This window comes from Pleurodeles waltl, chromosome 8, assembly GCF_031143425.1.
Source record: "Pleurodeles waltl isolate 20211129_DDA chromosome 8, aPleWal1.hap1.20221129, whole genome shotgun sequence".
NCBI lineage: Eukaryota > Metazoa > Chordata > Amphibia > Caudata > Salamandridae > Pleurodeles > Pleurodeles waltl.
In genome coordinates, this window is record NC_090447.1 from 1501420104 (window position 1) to 1501442278 (window position 22175).

A 22175-nucleotide genomic window follows, 5' to 3' on the forward strand; every position below is an offset into this window, starting at 1 on the left:
GAGGAGGCTCTGATGTGTTGAGGGAGGCCGCTCCGTGTGATCTAGGAGGATGAGCGACTCCTGTTTTGCTTTTGTGAATGTGGGGAATGTATGTAAGTAAAAGTGAGGCAGAGCGTAGGTGTCTGGTGGGCTGATGAAAGTGTATGTGACTGTTCAGGTATTCTGGTCCTGTGTACTTTAGAGCTTTGTATGTGCGCGTGAGGAGTTTGAAATGGCTTCACTTGTGAATGGGGAGCCAGTGCAGCTTCCTGAGGTGCGTAGTGAAGTGGGTATGATAAAAATTATCCAGTGTAACTTTGAATACTCCTTGTTTTTAAAACAGCCCTTTCCAGGCATTGGTGCTCGGTTACAAATTGGCAGAATCTTCTAAGTTAACACTGCCAAATTTGAGGAATTCTAGTCTGTAACACCAAAGGCACTTGAATTTTCAGCACCAAATAGAATAAGATACACACTTACCTGCGAAGCACAATACCGGATATTGCTCATCCACAGGTGCAAAAACCTCCATTACACCTGGGGTCATGTAAAGTCTGAAGACAGCCCCTACGTATCTACACCCAGAGATCATTATGATGCAGGTAATATGGCTGTTTGATGGTCTCTCCTGCTTCTCTGTGATTTGTAACTTTTACCTTTTGGGGCCATCGCCCTCTCCCTCCTTTTTGTTACCCCATTTCTTTCACTTCTTCCTTTCCACCACTCCTTAGATATAGCGGCCCTATTTTCAAAAGTGAACTTGGACCAAAAGTCTAAGTTTATGGGGGTCTCGGCGGTCTTTTCAAAAGACCGCCGAGGCCGCGGGAGACAGAATACCACCATTGCCGGTGGTATTTCTGTCTCCCTATTATGACATTTCCGCTGGGCCAGCGGACGGTAACAGTGTTACCGTCCGCTGGGCCAGCGGAAATGTCACATCAACATTGCAGCTGGCTCGTAATTGAGCCGGCGGCAATGCTGATGTGCAGCGGGTGCAGTAGCACCCGTCGCGCATTTCACTGCCCGAAATTTGGGCAGTGAAATGCGTGACGGGGCTATGCATGGGGGCCCCTGCACTGCCCATGCCATATGCATGGGCAGTGCAGGGGGCCCCCAGGGGCACCCCAAGTCCCCTTACCGCCGGCCTTTCCATGGCGGTGTGTACCGCCATGGACAGGCCGGCAGTTGGGGACTCATAATCCCCAGGGCAGCAGTGCGTAATCTCCATATTCAGGGCGGAATCTCGTCCCGAGTGTGGAGATTGTACTCCGCATCCGGAGTGGAATCTCTGTACTCGGGATGGAATTTCTGGACTCATGGTGGAATCTCAGCATTCGGGCCACCTGTCGACAGAACATATTCTGCATCCTAATGTCTGTGCACTACTGTGCGCACCATGTATAGCAAATTCTCTCAGCAGCACTCAAACCAGATATCTACACAAAAGAAACAATAAAAACATTTTTTTTAAAATAAGAGTTAAAGAGTTCTTACGTTATAGATATCGTCGGTTTCCGGAGCACCTGAAGAATGTTTACTTTTTGTACACTGAAAAGAAACAACATGAAACTGTTAAAGACGCTCTCCCCACTTTGACTGACCATAGAGTTTAATTTCACTGATCAGGTGACTTCCTTGTTTTCACCACTAAAACTGTCTTCCACGTGACATCATTTCACCCCCATCATAGCAGAAAAGGCATAAGATATTTTTTACTGTAGGCTAACATCACAGGAAGTGACAACACACAGTCACTGATGAATGGAGATTAAAAAAAAAAATCTCGAAATTGCAGCAGTCCATAAAAGTGGCTACAGAAACCAGCAAACTCCCTTCTGGGAAAAGATCTAGAGCGTGGTTGGTAAAATCATGAGGGAAGTAAGGAGGTCAATGGAGGTTGCAAGGTGTAATATCGGGGTAGCAGTTACTGCACTGTAGTTACTCCTAAATGACACCCGCGTCGTCCACCAACACCTTTTCTCTGCCACCCTGGTTCATGGTGCTTGTTCCTGGGCTCCACCCATTAGCGTCTTACCCACCCATTTACCACTGCACTGAGAGGCCTCTGTTGAGCCATACACGTCAAGAGTTCCTACCTATTATCATTATAAGACCCGCATGAAGAACCAGAGAAAGTCAAGGGTCCGAGTGGTCATTGTGCATAGTCAGCACCTAGCTGGCCCTCCCTCTTCCATTTTCTAGTATCTAGCTAGCCCCTAGTCACCCTGCTGGATGGCTCTTCCTCTACCATTTTCTAGTGTCTAGCTAGCCTCTAGTAACCCTGCTGATTGCCTTTCCCCTCTTACATTTTCTAGCCTCTAGCTAGCCCCTGGTCAGCCTGCTGGCTGGTTCTCTCCCCTCAGTTTGCTAGTCTCTAGCTAGCCCCTACTCACCCTGTTGGCTGCCTCTCCTTTCTTAGTTTTCTAGGCTCTAGCTAGCCTCTACTGAGCCATGCACCAAGCTGCCATAGATGTGGTGAACCTGCTGTGGTCATCTTGGTGAAGAGGCCATCCAAGCCTGGCTCTGGGCCATGCTCTACTTATACAACTTTCAGCATCAACAGGCAACTGCTGTAAGAATCAGTATTGTCAAATGCTCCCCAAAAGGTATCAAACTATCCACAAGGCACCGAAAACAAACTGTTTTCCTAAACAAACTCCTATTTAAATGTGTAATGAAATCTGGCAGAATCGTTTTTGTGATCTCCCTATCAAAGTGAGATTGGCTTGAGTGGCGAGTGCCTTGATTTTAGGCATTCTGGGGCATATTTACAAGCTCCTTGTGCCTCTAGTGCATCACTTTTTTCGACGCTGTGGTGGCGCAGAGTGTAGACCCATATCTACGAGGCCACACAAAGCCGCTCGTGGCTTTTCGTGGCCTCGTAGATTTGATGTAAGGCAGCGCAGCAGAAGTCGCTGCGTTGCCTTCCACTGCATCAGGCGGGCGTTCCATGTGCGTTGCAGTGGGTTTTTCCACACAACCTTAGGTCTTGACACATTCCCTGATTTAAAAGGACGTGAAAACCTGGGAATGTATCAAAACTGTACGCGGAAAGAAATCTTTAGTTTTCTTAGTTTTTTTCTCTTTCTATGTGTGCTGTATTCTGCACACATTGAAAGAGGAAAAAGCCTCCATTGATTGTTTTTGTGCAGGAAAGTGCCCCTTCCTGCACAAAAACAATCATGCTTACAACTACGTTGGCACAAGGCACCACATTGTGCGCCGGCTGAAAGGACAGAAATGCACCGTATCTCATAAATACGGTGCATCCCTGCCCTTGGAAATTGGCTTAGGGCAGCCATGCAAAAAGACTTACGGCGGTGCCCTTCGCAAATTTTTTGTAAATATGCCCCTCAATGCAAACCTGAATGATTGTAGCTAGAGTCGTAGAACTCAACTACGAGATGACATTACCCCATTGTGTATTTTTTGCCGGGCTCTGTAAGAGGATACAAGAAGCTACCAGTTCTACCCTCTGGCTGACGTGATTCTTCGATGACACTCTTCTGGGGAAGGTGAAGGCGCATTTAAAAGGTCAGGAGATGCACATAAAATCTGAAGCCCAGCTGACTGTGAGCATCCAGCTAAGAATGAGAAGCAATCACCCACTTATTGTGTACCTTTGTGATTGATGACGTTGCCCCACAGCCCCATGGGTAAGTAAACATGGTGGTTTCAAACATCACCCGCACAGATGACGTTCTGGAAATTGGAAGCGGAGCATTCGGTTGTGGAAGTTCTTTAACAGCAAAGAATGTTTGTTTCACAACGTAAGGGCCTATTTACGAGAACGTCATGTCAAGCCACCTTGCTGCACTGCACTGAGTGACATGGAAAGGGCAGGAATGCACCGTATTTAAGGCAATGTGACACATTCCTGCCTTTTACCCTGTGCTGCCGCCCTTTTGGCAGCCTAGGTCCAACGCGGGCGCCCTTGCACTACTGTAAGAGGGGGCCTGCGTTGAATACAGGATTGTTTTTGTGCAGGAAGGGATATTCCTCTATCTATTGATGCATCTCACATAGAAACAGGAAGTAACAAGGACAATCAAAGATATTTCTCCTCCTTATGACTCACATTAGAAGGCGTAGTTCTTTGGTGCATTCCCAGGTCTAACAGTTCTGTTAAATCTGGGAATGCATCAAAATCCATGTGAATTGCGTGGGAACACCAATGCAATGTCCATGGAATGCCTTCCCGGGTAAGAGTAAGGCAACACAGTGATTCACGCTGCGTTGCTTTATTCCAGATATATGCAGCCACTCAGGACATGCAAAGTGGCCTTGTGCGGCTTCATAAATCACATGTAAGGTTTGCGTCCTTCTTGCACCACATTGCGTGGTGCAAGAGCGACGCAAACCGGCTCATAAATAGGCCCCACAGTGCATGGGCCTTCTGCCTCAGTGGGCTAGCAATAACTTTGCCACTGCTTCTTTGTCGGTTCAGGTTTAAAGCCGGATCTGCAAAATGTCACTGTATATTATTCCTCCATTTTTGTGGGGAAACATGCAACAGTAATTAGGCTTGAGAACATCCAGTGCCCTAAGGATCTGAATCTTAATAAAGGCTTCATGTGCTGCAAAGAGCACAGAGTTTGGACTTACCTTTTCCCTCATGAAGAGTGCAGTGATGATGATGGCGTACAGGAAGAGGATGCCATCCAGGATGTAGCAAAGCTTTGGGTCTGTCAAACCAAGGACCTGTGCATCTGTGAGATAAACATGAGACAGGAGAAATGTTACAGTGCGCCCCTGGTGGTTGCTACGAGTAGTGGGAGCATCAAACATGAGATAATCATCTTCACCACTTGAACTTGGACCTCACTCCTTATGCCAGGCACACACCAGGATCCTGTTGCATGGGTGCTTATGAAAACCTTCAAACTGAAATTATGTATTTGGTACTTTGTATTAAGCCAGTCTAGCCCATGGTCATCATTTAGGAGTCTTCAATGGTCACAACTGTACCCCTGACTTAATCCTTGTGACCCTTGGCTTCGGAGGTGGTAAAATCAAGGGTAAGAACGCACAGTCGGCTTGTTATTTAGGGCATTGGGGCTCCACTGCCCTCATTCCCCAGATACTTTTTTATTGTAATCATAATGAATAATAGTTGTGTACAAAGCCCATCAGGCCGTTTGCGACAGGAAAAATGCTTTTTTTTATGAACCAAAGCAAAATGCGACTCAGTAACTTGTTTAGTGAATTGCATTTAGCTTTTGCAATTTGGTGTTAGGAAGGGACGTGTTTAGGGTGTCCCTTCCTAATACTAAATCGCACTGGCATGTAGGAATGTTTTGCAACCGTGAATGCGGTCGCAAGACATTCTTAGTCCACCAACTTCAAGTTGGTGGTAACCCATTCGCAAAGGGGAAGGGATCCCAAGAGACTCCTTTCCCCTTCTGAATGGTAGCAAAAAGTTTTTTTAAGAATCGGTAGTGGTCCCACAGAACACTGCCTACTCTTAAAAAATGAAAAGAAAACTTTTCATTTTTCTTTTTTGAATGCATCCCTTTTCCTTTAAGGAAAACAGACTGCATTTTTAAAAAAAAGATTGCTTTATTTAAAAGCAATCACAGACATGGTGGTCTGCTGCCCCCAGAAGGACACCATCCCTGTAATTGCGGCTATATTAAAATGGGGTGCAAACTGCGGCCAGCCTCATGAATATTAATGAGACAGGTCTCCTACGACTGATTTGGGAATCACAAATAGTGTTAAACACACGGTTGTACATCCCAGTTTGCAGTTTCCTAATAGCAAATCGCAAGGATTCGCTATTAGGAAATCGCAAACTACTTTTTTGATACATTTGGCCCTAAGAGTGATAAAAATGGAGCACCAGAGTTGGGCAGCTAAGGAAAGGAAATATGATTTGAAATGTATTCTGTGTGTATGCATGTGGGTGAGAGTGTGTGAGAGAGTGTGTGCTTTTAGTGAATGAGAGTGAATGAAGCAAGTAGTGAGTGAGACTGTCAGTGAGTGTGAGTGAGTGAAAGACTGAGTGCAAGTGAATGAGAATGTAAGAGTGAGTGCAAATGAGTGAGTTAGAATGAGTGAGTCAGAGTAAGAATAAATGAGTCAGAGTAAGAGTGAGTGCACGCAAGAAAGCATGAGTCAGAGGACAAGTGTGTTAGAGTTAGTGTGAATGAATGAGAGCAAGAGTGAATGCAAGAGAGTGCAAATGAGTGAGTGCAGGTGAGTGACTATGACTGAGTGAATGCTAGTGAGCAAGAGTGAAAAAGTGGTGTAATGCTTGCTAGTCTGATTTTGCCCCTGGCATTCTGAAGGTAATTCTTAGCTTACAGAGGCATCTATTTGAAAGTGCTGGAGCTGTCATACTGGAGGTAATTTTTAGCATGACCAACACTTTTGAGGTAATACCGGCACTGAAATACTAGGCATAATACTTAGCACGTGGCGCACACATGGCAAAATGCTGGTGCTGGCATTGTAAAGGTAATTTTTGGGATATGAGGCACCTGTGGAAAAAAACCTGCCACCATTATACTGGAGGAAATTCTTGGCATGAGCCACCCATTGCAGAATTCTTGCACTGGCGTGTTAGACATAATTTGTGGCATAAGAGAAGTCAACGTGGCTTGCAGGAAGGGGCAACCATGACAAAATGCTGGTACTGACATTCTAGAAGTACGTTATGGAATAAGGATCACACATGGCATGTGGAAGGCATTAATGACACAGCTGACATTTGCTTATTGTATGTAATTGAAAATTGGGACATGATGGGGCATCCATTGACTATGGGGAACATCTTTTCTAAAATGCTGTCTCTGATGCGAGGATGTAATATTTACATATGAGCGCACTCATAGAACATTTTGGAAAAAATGGGGCCTGTCTATTTGGAACATCAGGTTTCATTATCTTGGCAATTAAATATGATTGCCCTTTTGGAATATAAGACTTTTTTCAACAAATTTATGTGAAGTTCATGCTTTTGAATGCACTATTTGGCCTAACGTTTTCAAACTTGTTTTGCTCTGCGCCTAGCGCTGCTTTGCATTGTATTACGTTAAGGAGGCGTTCCACTGGAGGTCCATGGCTGTTCTCATACAGCAACCCACTTGTTTTGATGCAAAACCATATCTACTAAAAAAATACACAGGGTTTTGCATACAAAATAATGCCCTTTTGAAATTGACGGTATCAAGTAGAAACTGTGTTATTTCTCCTTTCTTTGCTGACTTTGCGTGTTTCATGGTACAGCCCACATACAAAGTGGGAAAAGTTTTAAAGTTAGTCTAAGCATTGTATTTCTTACTGTACAGGTACCCTTTCCGGTACAAGACCTAAACTACGCTCATGCAGACAACTTTGCACTATAGTACAAAAATGTGTGTTTGGCGCTCCGCAGCCTGATCATGTGCCAGCGCTATTGAGAGAGGAGGAACGTGCTGTATCTTTGTAGCTTTGTCGCGCTCGCCTTCTCACGCAACACAGAGCAGCATTTTTGGCTGCTGCGGTACATGATAGGTACATGATAGTTTAGTAAATAGACTTCTTGATTTGCTGCCCGTGTGGTACTTCTTCGATTTAGGCCGGGGGGAATAAAAGCCATGTTTTTATGTATTATAAAAAAGAAATGTACTTCAGCTAAACAAACCACACAAAACAGCGTCTGGGGCCATCTAGTGCTTGGTCCCAAAAGTTACTCCATTATTAATTAGTACAGCAGGATGGCTTTCAATTAATAAACAGAAAACTATAAATAAATGTTGCTGAAGGAGAGTGGGCCCTCAGGAAAGTGTGGCACCTGGATCAAAATGCCCTCTCTGCTCCCCCATCTTGTGACAACCACGTGTAGCCCATTAGGCACCCCCCACAACCAATCATGTGAATCCGGGGCCCAGATTAATTAATTCATTTATATATTTTAATGCATGATTAATAAATGAAAAAGAAGTTAGAAGAAGTTACCTTTTTTTAAGAAGAATGAAGTTCTCATGCAATTAATAATATTTATACTCGGATAGTGTAATTAACTCACCAAGTAAAACACTGGAGGGCAAAGATAGCAAGTTTCAAAATATTAGAAGTCTAACTAATGACCAGATCATTTATTTTGTGGGTAAAAACTTTTGTATCCTTCATATGCCCTTCCAAGTCAAGGCCCCAAGCACCTGAGTTCCCAACATTTTGTTAAGTTAGCAGAGGATGGTGTACATACTGGGCCCCGCATCTTGGTGTACTCAAAGCGGTGGCTGAACTCTCAAAAAGCAAAAATGCCAAAGATTGTACCCACTCTTGATGTTTCATCAATGTATGTGAGGACCACACATTTACTGTTACCAGTAATCAGTTACCTTCTGCAAGTAAGCCCTCGTCTGCCACAATGGCATCTCCAGTATTTTTATTGTAAGATGCTAATGCTATCTATCACCTGTGGCATCAAGAACCTATTCAGATACTTTGACATGTTTCCAGTTAGGGACCAGAGATTGCTCACAGTTGCTCTACCTGGGTCCTTGCAAGACGCCTTACACACAGTAGGTAAGAATTGAAATGAATGACCCACAGCTTTATGTTAACTGATCTTCTGCCACACCTGTCTACCTTACCAGATTTCTCAATCATGTTCTTCATTTTCTTCAGTGAAGACCTGGATGGATGAACTTTACGATTCAGTTATATATTTTTTTCATTCTTACTTGGACACCTCATCCATGTTCACAACCCTATAAATAATGAGCACATCACCACCTTTATCTGCAGGTTTGATGAAAATAGAATCATTTATAAGACTTATCCACACACAGTTGCCTTCCCTCTTCATTTATAGGTGGATGTTGAGACTCGATATAGTATCTTTTCTTTAATACAGTAATTCCATGATTTACCAGTATTGTTATTTTCTATATCCACAAATATATGGTGGACTTTATTTCTTCTGGACTTCATTTCTTCTGGTTCTTATTTCTCTGTTTTTCTCCTTTCCATTGTTTTTGTAAAATTTCCATATGTAACTTAACCATTTGATGTAAGGCTTTGTTGACATGCCACAAAATAAATACATGCAAGCACACATACATTCATACTCCCCCCCACACACACATAGATAAATGCAAATACACATACACAAAAACGCTTAACCAGATCACACAATCCGGACATGATCACAAGAATGAAAATTAAAACAAAAAAATCATGACTTTTTCCACCCTCAATGGTATGCCTCAGAAAGAAGGGAACACAAGGGAAAAGAAGCTAGAGGAACAACATACACCACTGCCATCGGAAGCAATGATTGTCTGGCCACTAGAGAAACATTCAGATGCAGAAGGCAGATCTAAAGAGGTCTCTATTACTTAGCCAGATGCTAGATAATGACAGGTCAGTGACAAAAAACGACGACACTCAAATCGGATGATACATTCATCGCCTATCACACTTTGGGCCTGATTTAGATTTGAGCAGATGGGTTACGCTATCACAACGATAACGTATCCCGTCCACTGAAATATAAATCCCATTACTTCTTATGGGATTTATATTTCGGTGGACAGGATATCCATCACCATTGTGACAAAGTAACCAGTCAATCAAAATCTTAATTAGGCCCTTAGGGGCTGATTATGAGTTTGGCGGTCAGAAAAATCCGACCGCCAAACTCCCGATAAGGAGACCGCCATGGAACTGGCGGTCTCCACACTGACCCCATTATGTGTTTTCCACTGACAGCCGGAAACACAGGATTCCGCCAGTCAGCCTAGTGGAAAAACGTGGAGCCAGGTCCAATGCCAGTGCATAGGGGGTCACCCTAGCACCCTCGGAATGTGCACTGTCTGGAGACAGTGCGCATTCCGACGGTGCTGGGGAGGGGGCCTGCAATGCCCATGACAATGTTGTGGCCAGTGCAGGGCCCCTGTGGCCCTCAGCACTTGTTCTCCGCCAGCCTTTTCATAGCAGTTGAATCGCCATGAAAAGGCTGGCAGAGAAGATGGTTGTAATCAGCCAGACTTGTAATAGGGCCCCTAGTCTCTAGTGCATTGCAATAGCTGCCCAACAACCAGTCCATGGATTTTAACATTCTACATTTGGCACCAACAGTGACCGGCCTACCCAGCATCATACTGATCCTGGAACTTTCAGCTGATACCCTTTTCACCATTGTCAGGTGGAAACTCCAACCACTGCAGCACCAAACAGAGGAAAAAGCATCAAGTCAAGGCCTGGTCTACCTACCTTAGTAGCAACTCATCCCCATCTAACCAACTGATCTGTAAATTTATCTACTGAAGACTACACCCACCCAGCAGAGACTTTGGCTTTGTTCTGTACAGACCTGAGATTCCCCTTTGATCACAATATGAACATCAACCCCAGCATCTGCCCATGCAAGGCAACTGCCACAGTCACTTGCTATTGTTCTACACCTACACCAGGAGACCTCATAACTTCAACCTCTCAATGCTCCTGCCAATCACAGCTGAAACTAAAAAGTCAGCTGAGGTTGGCATCCTAAATGATGTGCCACTTTTCTTGCACCCCCTAACAGCACCATGGTTGTGCCATATTTACTATACATTGCACCATGGCAGTCGTTAGTACAATATCGTCAAAATGTTTGATGCTATTGTGGCGCTTTGCTACACTGGCGCCAAAGGATTTGTAACTAGTGCAGCAAAGCACAGGGAGGCCTGTTGAATATAATGGGTGCATCATTTTAACGCCTGCTCTGAGCAGGCATTAAAAATGACTGAAAAAATGACGCAGTGAAACTTGCAGATTTCACTGCACCATTTTTTCAGGCCTTCCTGCGCCCGAACTCCTCCCTTGCATACATTATGCCTGATACAGGCATAATGTTGCGCAAGGGGTTATACACCGGCTCAATGTGCTATGGCGGCGCTAAGGTGGTGCAAGGGGCTTGTAAATATGCCCCTCAAACTGCAAGGCCAAAAAGTTCAACCATCAACAGAGAGATGCTTTTGGCTACCATCAACCTGGATCCTATGGTTCAACTCGGCAGCCCTTCAGCAATTGATAAGGGTGCTCCCACCTCAAAGGTAATGACCTATAGATTCCGTCCACCGGTCTAGTGAAACTGAAACGATGCTAGCATGTGGGCAAAGTGCAGGTCAATCCATAAAGTGCATGATAAACGAGCCCCTATGTTTATCAACACATGGATCTGCTCTTCTCATGTGCTTGCAGGCATCCTTAAGCAGCACAGCCTACTGACCTGTGACTGACATATCGAGTGCGATGGGCTGCTGGATACCATGTACTTCAGCCGAGAGGCCAAGATCTACATTACTGCATGGACCACTTGTCCCACCGCAGCAAAGGGGACAACAAGACGGAGTGACACGGACATGCAGTGTGAGTGTACCTTGGATTTGAAAGAATAGTTGTGTGCAATGTGAGTGTCCCTTGAATTTGAAGGAAATACATGTTGCAGTAAGGTCAAGCACAGTCTAGTATATTTGGCTTGGTCCTCACCCTCTGGAAAGTGACAAGTACTGTACCAGTAGTGGACAGTCTGTCCGTAGGTGAGGGCTATTTTCTTTTCAGGTTGCTGTATCCCCCCCACCACGTTGTACCTTCATACCCGGTGTAGTTCACGTCTTGTCGTGCGTCCTTCCTATATTGGCATCTCATTGTGTTTCTGTGTTCTGCTTAGTCCTGGGTCTACAGATGTCTCCTTAGCCCCTTGTTCCACTCTTAAACAGGCAGCAGTGAGTGAGTTTATCGAGGAAGCTATTGTGCATGGGCTCCTGCAGGACAGGTGTGGCAGGGCATGCTGGCAGCAGACAGGAGACTCCTGAGGGTTTCCTTGTGCTCCCATCATACTTTCTAAAAACCTCTACTGGCCTTGACTGTACATGTGTCAGAGATGCATCTACTGGACTATTGCCAGCCTCCTGTGCTCTTCTGCAGTGCCAGGGCCCTCCTGTGGCAGTGGTTGTCTAATGCACAAAGTGGTTACAGCAGTGGACCATGCAGAGGTGGTTGGTGGTCGTTCACAACTGGTTTTAGGACCTGCAAGCACAACTTGGGCCCTTAACCTGACAACTTGCTACGTCTGGTACTTAATTTGCAAAATAAATAAATTCAACAGTCCTGTTGCCCAATTTATTTTTTCACACAATTTAACTACTTGCATCAAACTAACCTCTCACCACACCACCTGCACAAAATGTTTCCAGCTGTGTCTCTGACGTGCCCGAGATGTGGCCACGCAGACCCCACGTTCATGCACATGGTATGGGAATGCCCACCACTGATGTGCACATGGATCCAAGTGATGGAACATGTATCAACAGTGATTTTAGTCCAGTTACCACCGGACCGACTCCTTTGTCTCTTGGGGATCACAAAATGCACTAAACACTACCTAAAGTTGGTTGATCAAGCATTGGTCCTTTTTAAACTCTTATTCGTCATGGCTTTGATGGCCCCTCATCCGTCCACGATGAAGTGCTTGCTTCAGGTGTCTCACAAACAGGCCCTGGAAGAAGTGGACGCCATGATACATTATCTCAGATTGCGAGGGGGCGCCCAGCTGCAACGATGTGGGATGCTTATGTTCTCAGATTGTTTGACAGCCTGAATCTACTCCCCCTTTAGGCTGACCAGATGACAGTGGACTCTATGAGGGTCAGCCCCTCTGCCGTTGCAGGCGACCACTTGCCTCCATGTGTGCTGTATGCTCCTGCCACTCACGGTTCCGCAGTCCTGACTAGCTGCACACAGCAGCACCAGCCAGAGGGTTTCATAAGTTACTGTTTTGCTTTATTCTATGATGCACACATTGGATAATCCTCTACAAAATAGGGTGCAATGAGCTGCTCTGAGTTCTCATCCTATATTCTGTTCCCTCGATGTAGGAAGAATAGGAACACATCACATACAAACAAACATAAGTTCCCAAATCCCAATACAAACATTTTAGGCTAGGGATAGTTGTAAACCAATGTAAGTAGTGAAAGGTTTAATACATGACATGCTAAAAAAGACAGACTGTGGATCAATAGAAAAGGCAGGTCATATTTAGGACAAACAAACACTTATTACTTAGGAAACTTATACACATGCTGCATTGTTACGTTAGCTGTGCTGAAACACATAAGAGGCCCAAGCCACATTAGAATGAGAGTTTTTCTTTAAAGCTGCACCAACTGTTGCTTTCAAAATGTTCACTTAGCATGAACAGGGTGAAACAGAAGGGCGTATCCTTCCTTAGCACAGGGATCCTAAAAACCACAAGTCATTCATATCGTGTTAAGGGGAACTGTGTAAAGGGTCAGATAAGTATTTGCAAGGGAGGGCTACCATGAGCAGCACGCAACATATAATCTCTTGTTGTGCAGAAAGATAGATATGGTGAATGACGTCATTGTAACTTACACACCCATGAGGCCAACAAGTGCAAGTGCTTCTTTCCAGAGGCACCTCATTACCTTATCTGTACTGCTTGTAGTTGCTTACGTAAATGCTGAACTCTTGACCACAGTTTTTTGTGGTTTTTACAGTATAAATGCTACTGGTGTTTGAACCAGAACTTTGAACTTCAGTCATGGCCTCTATGTGAGACTGCCTGTTGTTCCCAGATGAAAATCGATTAAACTTATATTATTGTGTCAAAATGATTTGTTTTATTTTATTAACAGATTTCCCTCTAACACCCTACACCCTTCTTCCTCCTCCATATTGTTGTATAATCTGCTACCTGAATATTGTCAATGTAAACATGCTGGGAAGTGTTTGTCCGTCCACTTTAGGAAAGAGGTTTATTATTGTATCATGTACACGTTGTGGAGATTTTGGATAAAATGCCAATAAATAAATTTAAACAAAAAAATGTGGGTCCCAGAAATACTCTGTCAAGTTGCTGCCATTTTGGATGCCAGACCTACCATGGGGATGTGAAAAGGAAGTTTGAAAAGAGATCGTGACATCATATTTTTATATCTTGAAATTGCATTATGAGCCTTGATAAAGTGGAATATCCTCTTAACATATGTTGGCTGTCCTTTGGGAAAACCAAGGACGGTCTATTGGGGAAATAAAGAAGACTATTGGTTATTTGAGGATTTTTTTTTTGGATGACAATTAAAGTTGGAAACATATTCTAAGTATATCGCTTGATTAAATCTGAAATTTGCTGAGAACTGCCTCAATAGTAGCATTTGACTGTAGCACAGTAAGACACACCAGTGGGGTAACTGGTGTCATAAGGCTCTTGTGTCGGGCTGGTACCCCAGAACCCCAAATAGTGCATTACAATGCTGCAGTATATTCATGAAGATGGGTTGATAACAGGCACAAACTCCAGATATGCAGAATTTCCCTAATATGGCATCACCTTCTCGTTACAAGATCCACTGGTTAGAAGAGATTTCACCAGATTTTGTGCAGCAAAAAGTGTGAAATTGTGCACTATTTTTTAATCCTGATTCAGACACAAATTAGGATTACTGAGGCACTTATAACAAGGCCATATAACTTTTGTTTTCACATAGGAGAGTAGGGAAATTAAAATAAAGCACTCCAATGAAAACCAGGTCAGGCAGTCAGGCAGTCTCTAGGGCAGAGATACACATGAAATGATGCAGGTAAACATGCAATCAACTATTCAGTTAATCCTTTATCCTGCTAGTCTATGGGTTCGAAAAATCCCAGTAAACAGGAAAGAGTGGAGACAGTTACAACGGAGATGGGCAAGGTAGCAAATTAATATGGAAAACCTAGCCAGAGGATGCAAATCATGCAAAAAAAAGTCTTGTAAACACAGGATAAAGATTCTTTCAAATTTGAAAAAATGAATGTACTCAACCTAGTTAGATTATATCACTGCATTAACTGGCATTTATTAGCAGTGGTAGTTTTGAAACTAAACTTACAAACATTCGTGCCCCATACCTCTCATAATGCCATCGGTAAAACAAGAAGCAAGTTAATTATGTTCACCTTCATGTGGCCTGGGTTGTTGTTATAATTAGAGATACATTGTAGTCTAATAAACCATATGCAATACAGGTTTCGCTTTTTGTAGCATTTATGTCCCGAACTCATGTATTTCATGATGATCAAATGTGATGAAGGAATAAGAGGCACAGTGTAATTGCCTAGGATCATAAAATTTGATGATGTGGGAAGCCACATTTCATCCCTGGTTTCATGTAGTGCCATGGGCCATCAGATGGGTGTCTTTCTCTCAAGGGTTAATAGTTTTTGTTTACATTTTTGAGGAGCTTGACAATGCCCTAAGAGCTGGGCTGTAGGTTGAAGCCATGGCCCGAAGTATGGCTTGGCTCGTTTGTGGCTTGAAGGCCCAAGAAGACCTCAAGCTAACACACGACCAGGCATCTGACTCGACAATTCAGTGACTCGCCCACCCCTACTTCTCTGACTATGTAGTCATCTATCTTATACCTACACTGTGCCCCAATTTCTCAGCACCATTTGGTGCATCTGGAGAGAAATCAGTAGTTTAGAGCCCAGGTGTTTCAGAATCTAAAAATTATCTCATAAATCAAGTCACCCAAAACCCTCACCCCAAATGAACAAGGTATCTACTGCAGAATGAAAGACTGAAGAGAGAGCAATTAGGCATCAAAGGTTTCATGGTAGCACATTTCAAGCAGTTTTACTAAAGATGGAAGAGCACTCACGCCGCAGGTTTACTGCTTCGCGAAAACCTATGCAACAGTGAATATGAGTGGTCACAATCACTAGATCAGCATGGACCACTCTCAACAAGAGTCAGACAAGCAAACCCTAGAGGGGGCTGTCTATGCAAATGAGTTTCACCATCTCCAGCAGTGAGTAACTTCAACTGAGAATGCAATGTTGAGAGTAAATTGACCGGGCAATGGTACTGACCCATCAGTCAGTCTGTAGGTTTGTGCGAGTAAACCATGTCGAAAGTGAAGCCAGGCTCTCCCGCAGACGACTCGATGAGCTTCTATCTTACAAACGTATCGGTGTGGTTACAACGCTGTTCCTAACTCTGTCGTTAAGCGTTCACCAGCTGTGTTTCACAAGCCTGAGGTTTCCTGTTTAGTTTTTACCTACACAGGGGTTTATCTTCTCTTGATCTCCTCTGACACACAAACTAGAAGTGCCCACCGCTGACGCCAAGAAAGAGCGAGAGAAGAGCATCGGAAGGACCTTCTGAAAGCCCTCTATCAATGAAGAGCTCCTTTCCTTTCTGTGTCTTGCGGTGTTAGCGCTATGTTTCTCAAGCTCGCTTTGTTCAAGCCAATAAACTAGCCCTGCTCATAAGACTTTCCACTGCGGCACTACACTTCTACTGCTGTTGACCTCAAATTTATAAGACTTGTCAGTTGCACCAGTACTAGACACATCAGGTCAACTTCTTATGACCATGCTGAGGTTTAAGTAAGCTCCATGTCTCCTTCGGGTACTAATCACACCCTCATACCATCCTCTTTTCCACAACTGCTGCCTTTTCCTAATGTATATATCTCACCCGCCTTATTATTATACTTCTGCTTTCTACGTATGTTCATTCACTGTCTACCACAAATGTATGCATCCTTTAAATGGCCTATGATAATGTAGATACAAACCACAAATGTATAAAGCTCTCATTTGTCCCACAGCATTTGTCTTTTCCCTGCCTTGCACTGGCAGTGATTGTGCAAGTTTTGATCATATTAACCTGTTTTGTAAAGAAGTCTGTTAGTGTTCCAGGCCTAGCAGCGCTATATCAAAAACTCTAAAATAAAAAATATATTGACTGTATCCACATTGACAACAGTCCATAAGCTTCATACATTCATTGTGAAAATGCTGTTTTTTTGTGATCCACTGCTGGTTCAGTTTGAGCATTTGCCAATGTAGTGTTTTTTTCACAATGTTATATAACCTGTATGTTGTCCTGTGGATTAGTCAAAGACTTCAGGCTAGTATTGGGCATGGCCAGCAAATGCGTTATCAAAACATCTTTGAGTTGCTGGGAGAATACTCCAGATTTGAGGAACTTTCTGGCAGACAGACTGGCATTGCGGCATTTCAGATTTTGGAAAGGGAGACAGTGGGTTTCATTTTGTTGATAATCCTGGTTGTTGCATCTTACTTCCTCACACCAGGAGAATTCTTGAGTATGGGGAGAGAGGGATCTTGCTGATGAGGTCTGGCTGAGGAATGTTGGTAGAAATCGTCGCCTGGGGCACATTGACTTTTTCTCGAAAAGGACATGATTAATTGGATGGGTTTTGGACATCCATGAATGAATTTAGCACGACAGCTACTACAAGTACATGTTAGACCTTTTAGGGTTCTTAGTTCAAAGTCTTAATGCAAACATGAAAGATGTTTTTTTCCAGTCGATGGAGGTTATGCTTGTATTAGTGGCCATTGATCTGGAATGCTGTGTGGGCAATGACAAGATCACATTTTAAGTGGTATCTTTCCAAAGGCCTTCCTTGATGCTACGGGGTGGGCACTAGGGGCAGAGGGGCATGAGCACCTAGTCAAGGACGAGCAATTCGCTCTTTTCAATTGAAGTGTCAATAGCTGTGGTGGACAGATTGATATGAGGTCACTAACTATGTGCTTGGAGAAGTGCATCTCATATGATACCGGACATATTCCTCAATCTGAGAGCAGCTGTACTGCTGGTTAGCCTTGGCGCTGAGTTTATCATGATGGTGGAGTCGAAGTGGGCAGGATCAGACAAGAAACGAGACAGGTAAATGAGGGGTGTTCTGGCGTCTGAAAATATGAGAGGGAAGTTGTTCTGACACTGTTCCCAGATCTTTACGTCAACCAGGAGTATGGATGTGTTAGACCAAATCAAAGAAATCTCTTAGAAATGATGCAGGCATTGTTTTCAGAGGCTGATAGACTTTTGAACACGTGAAAAAGGAGACAGATTTGATGATGAGCTCACTGCAAGCCAAACCTCAACCCAACACCGCCCGTAACAGGCAGAATTATAGTTAAAAACAAACTAGAAATAGTACAAACCTGCCTCAACAACATATAACCTTGGTGGCTTCTGATACCAACTTTCACCCACTGGCAGGTCACTTGGATTCACCTTAAAAACCAACCTCAACCTCTAGGAATACACTGCCAAGAAAACAAAGACGGACTAGTACTGTTGCTCTCTGATGGAGAAAATGAACCCTTTCTCCCAGAAAGCAACTTCAGAAGTTCTGTTCAAGCCCTCATATTCTTGCATTTGTATGTGGAAACACCCTGCTCCACGGTCTCCAAGATATTCTCCACATTGCACTAGCTCTTATCCAGGGCCTGATGACACATGATCTGATTGGCCCATCCAGATGGAACTCGTCTGGCTCCTTTTGCTGACCCCCAACATCTTCAAAACCAAACCAAAAATCTTTTTTCAAGCCATCAGGATCTGCACCACTGCCGATCTGGCAGACAAGCTCAGCATCTCTGAGGGCTGTCAGGACACCCCCACCTAGGACATTATCAGACTGCAGATAAAGAAGTGTTAAAAAACATAAGGCATCTGTGTACCTACGAAGTACCAACACCCACATATCCATCGGCATATGTCCGAACCCTGCTCTTATTCAGCAAAGAGTTGAAGATCCACCTCTTTAAAGAACACTACATTGTGATGCAGGACAGTCCTAAAAGGAGCTTTTTTCACCAATTGTTTGTTGACTTTATCCTTGATCCTGTTCAGCACTCGGCTGCCTTTCAATTAGATTTTCACTTTACAAATACCACATAGAAACACATATTTGATCGATCGTGTAGGAAGACATCTCAACTCCCCTTATCTATGCCTACTAATTTTACAAGGATGGTTTATGCCGACAGAGGATGACAGATCTGTGAACTGAAAGGAATGGAGGCATTCATGGTTAAAGGAGGACTACTGCGTAACCGTGGAGGCTGATCCAAAGCGACGCATGGCCTCATTGGATGCTTTGTTCCAGGGCGAAGCTGCCACCTGCTGAGAGTGCCAGACCGGGTTGAGGGTGTCCAGGGAGAGGTGAGTGGATCAGGCCATCTCTGAGCTTCTCATCGGTAAGAGGGATGAAGGTAGGGGTGTGAGATGGGCCGAGAAAAGATGTGCATCCAGTGTCATCCCTCGGTGCTGTGGTGAGTAGAGCAGTATGCTATGCAATGCAGATGGGATCTGGCCTGTGATCTTTGCATGAGCAGGCCTAAAGTTTATTGGTGAAATGATCATATAATATTAATAATAAAAATGAATATTTATATAGCAGACACCACAAATGACATGTTCCTACCCAATAATAGGCTGTGCTATGATCTCACTTACTGGTACTGTTTTTATTTCATTGAAATAATGAAAGACTGAGCCAAATGAAAGACTAAGCTAGTTTTCCTGGGATCAGTGCCTCTATCCTGCAGACTACGAACACACGTCTGCAGGATTCACGCAACCAATTAGTTATCCTTAAGATGAGGTGTGTCGATATGCTCTGAGGCTGTACAAGGGTATTCTTTTTTTAACTTTATTTATTGATTGATTTTCATACAGTGAACAAGGGGAAGGGAACTGGGGAGGGGAGCATACCTTAAAGAAAGCAATGCATCATGATAAAGGAACAGACAGTCATGCATGTATGGAGGACAGAGGCCCGCTTCAGCACTGGTGGTGTCCTGTTTTTTGGCACCTGCCACCCCATGACCACCTCTTCGGACTCACTCACTATCATCCGGCAAACATGCCCCTCATTTCTCCATAACCCCCTTTCACATACACTCATTTATTTTAAAGTGCTTGTAAAAGATGGCTTTACAAATCCACTCAGCTATCCATATAAAATATAGTTCTGTTCTTTGCAGCAGGCATATTACCCCTCTACACTACTTTATGGAGAGTCAAAGCTGCCGCTAGACAAAACTCCAAACTCTCTCTCTCCCTAGCAGGAACATTAATCACAAGCGGTAGCTTGACATTTTAATTGTTTCCTGGATACCCAGGCTGAGGTGTGAGCAGGCGATGCCGGAGTGCAGGGCCCACAGGTTGCGCGATGCCGGAGTGCGGGCCCCACAGTGTGCGGTGCGAGCAGCGGTTCTGTGAAGTCGTCCGGTGATGGCGTCGGTGAGACCAGGGTCGCGGTGTGAAGCGGGGCAATGCGGGTCCGTGTGGCATCGGCAAGTCACGGTGCAGGCCAGGGGCTTTGTTGGCGGCGTCACGTGGTTTCTCCTCTTCAACAGCACAAAACACACAGTTCCCAGTGCTGCAGGTCGAGGAAACAGAAGTCTTTGGTGTCCCTGATACTTCCAACAGGAAGCAAGCTCTACTCTCAAGCAGGACACACAGCAAAGTTCACCCTTTGCACTCTTTTCAGGCAGAAGCAGCAACTGCAGGCAAGTCCAGCAAAGCAACACTGAAAAGGGACAGTACTCCTCCTTCAGCTCTTCTCCTTGGCAAAGGTTCCTCTTGATTCCAGAAAGATTCTAAAAGTCTAGGGCTTTGGGTCTTCTTCTTATACCCCATTCTGCCTTTGAAGTTGGCAAAGTTCAAAGCAACAAAGCAAAGTCTCAAGTGTTTGCAAGATCCTTCCTTGTCCAGGCCAGGCCCCAGATGCACACCAGGGGGTTGGAGACTGCATTGTGTGAAGCCAGACACAGTCCGTTCAGGTGTAAGCGACCACTCCTCCCTCCACTCTAGCTCATTATTATTTAATTATATTTTGCAAGTTTGCACTGCTTTTGCGTCAAAAAATGATGCAAATGCGATGCTAAAAAAGTATAAATCAGGCCCATGGTCTCTTCTACAGAAACCATCCCATCCCAGTGGATGCAAGCATGTCAATTTCAGCATGCGGGTACCGGAGAGGTTGGAACAGAGGCGTGCAACGAGGGCATGATGCCGCTCGATCAAGCTCCACTGCAGTATGTGGTCGGAATGAAGTGGGATGTAGCCAGAAATTTAAAAATTGAGCTTGTACACAGTAAGCATAGAGACATATGTCAGGGAATTTGAGGCCACCCTGCTGGAATGGCAGTGTGGCGGTCTCCCACGACACCCTAGGCGGCTTAACCGCCCACACTAAGGCCATTAAAATCGAGCACAAGCGTTTGAAAACATGCACAGTGTGCGGGAGCTGAAGGTTAATAAACAAATACAGAAATTTAGGAAGTATAATAATTTTAGTAATGGCTATCCTGCCCGCCATGGATAAGGTTGGTCGGGGAGTACAAGACTATTCGTAATCCCAAGAAGTACTGGCAAAAAAATAGGTCAGGCCTTGCCAAGATTCCGATTTCTTTTTTTGCAAACATATGCAATAGACATTAAAAGTAATAAGTAAAACTGCTGCCATCTAAAGGTGGTGTACATATGTTTGCAAAAAAAGTACATAAAAAAAGGGCACATGAGAAAAATAATTAAAAACCTGACATTTTTGCGGAAATGAAAGCAGAGTTGTTGCACTGAAGTGGACTACTTTTTAGGTGGAGGTGCACATGTGCCAGACTTGCGCGCTGTGAGGACAGCCAGGGGCTCAAGTGGGTTGACCAAGGACTCCATGCTGGAAACTGTGGAGGGTGGAAACAAAATGTAAATGAGACTTGCACAGACCAATGAATGAAAAGGGCAGGCCTCAAGCCCGTTGGTGTATATCATACGTACATATATACTAAAGCTGTCTGTAGGCCAGACCTAAAAGTGGTACCATAAAGACCTGAATGCAGTGCTCTTCCAGTCTGCTTGACCATGACTGTCCTTCATTCCCGCTTTTGAGTTCAAGCGCCCCGAAGATGCCATTGGGCGCATGCAGCACTAGAATTATACAAAATGAAAGGACAACGCTCTCCCTGTATATTAGTCCGCCTGGCAGAGGCACATTTCTAGCCCATATTTTCCAGTCCTAGAGCAAGCCAAAGGATGCGCCTCTCTTTGGGGTGTCACCTCCCAGGAATCACCCCCTACACGTACTGGGAGCTTGCCAGGTAAAATCAAAGGACAGGGCACTCCAGGCAAAAAGCAAGGGTGTGTCTTGTTCAGACAGGTCGGAGGGGGCGTGGCCTTCAGATTTTCTATCAATCATGCTGGTCTGTCATATCCAGCTAAAACTCACTGAACGACAAGCAGGGCACGAGGGGGTCTTAAGGGTCAGGCGAGAGGAAGAGGGGTGTGGATTGATAGAGGTGGGGTACTAAGTGCCAGGAAATGAAATATTTAGTAAAACAACCAACTTTCTCAAAGACCTTCAAAAAAGTGAGAGCAAGAGAGTTTT

At 44.3% G+C, this 22175-nt stretch overlaps 1 protein-coding gene across 2 annotated transcripts in view; it reads right to left on the bottom strand.

Annotated features, from left to right (window-relative positions):
- CD247 (CD247 molecule) overlaps positions 1–22175 on the bottom strand; it is a 186524-nt gene that overhangs the window by 80789 nt on the left and 83560 nt on the right. For both annotated transcript variants that reach the window (XM_069202761.1, XM_069202760.1), the window contains exons 2-3: positions 4585–4688; positions 1474–1527 (exon numbers count right to left, since the gene is read on the bottom strand). In XM_069202761.1, coding sequence (XP_069058862.1) covers positions 1474–1527; positions 4585–4688 — 158 coding nt within the window. The remainder of the gene's footprint in view (positions 1–1473; positions 1528–4584; positions 4689–22175) is intronic.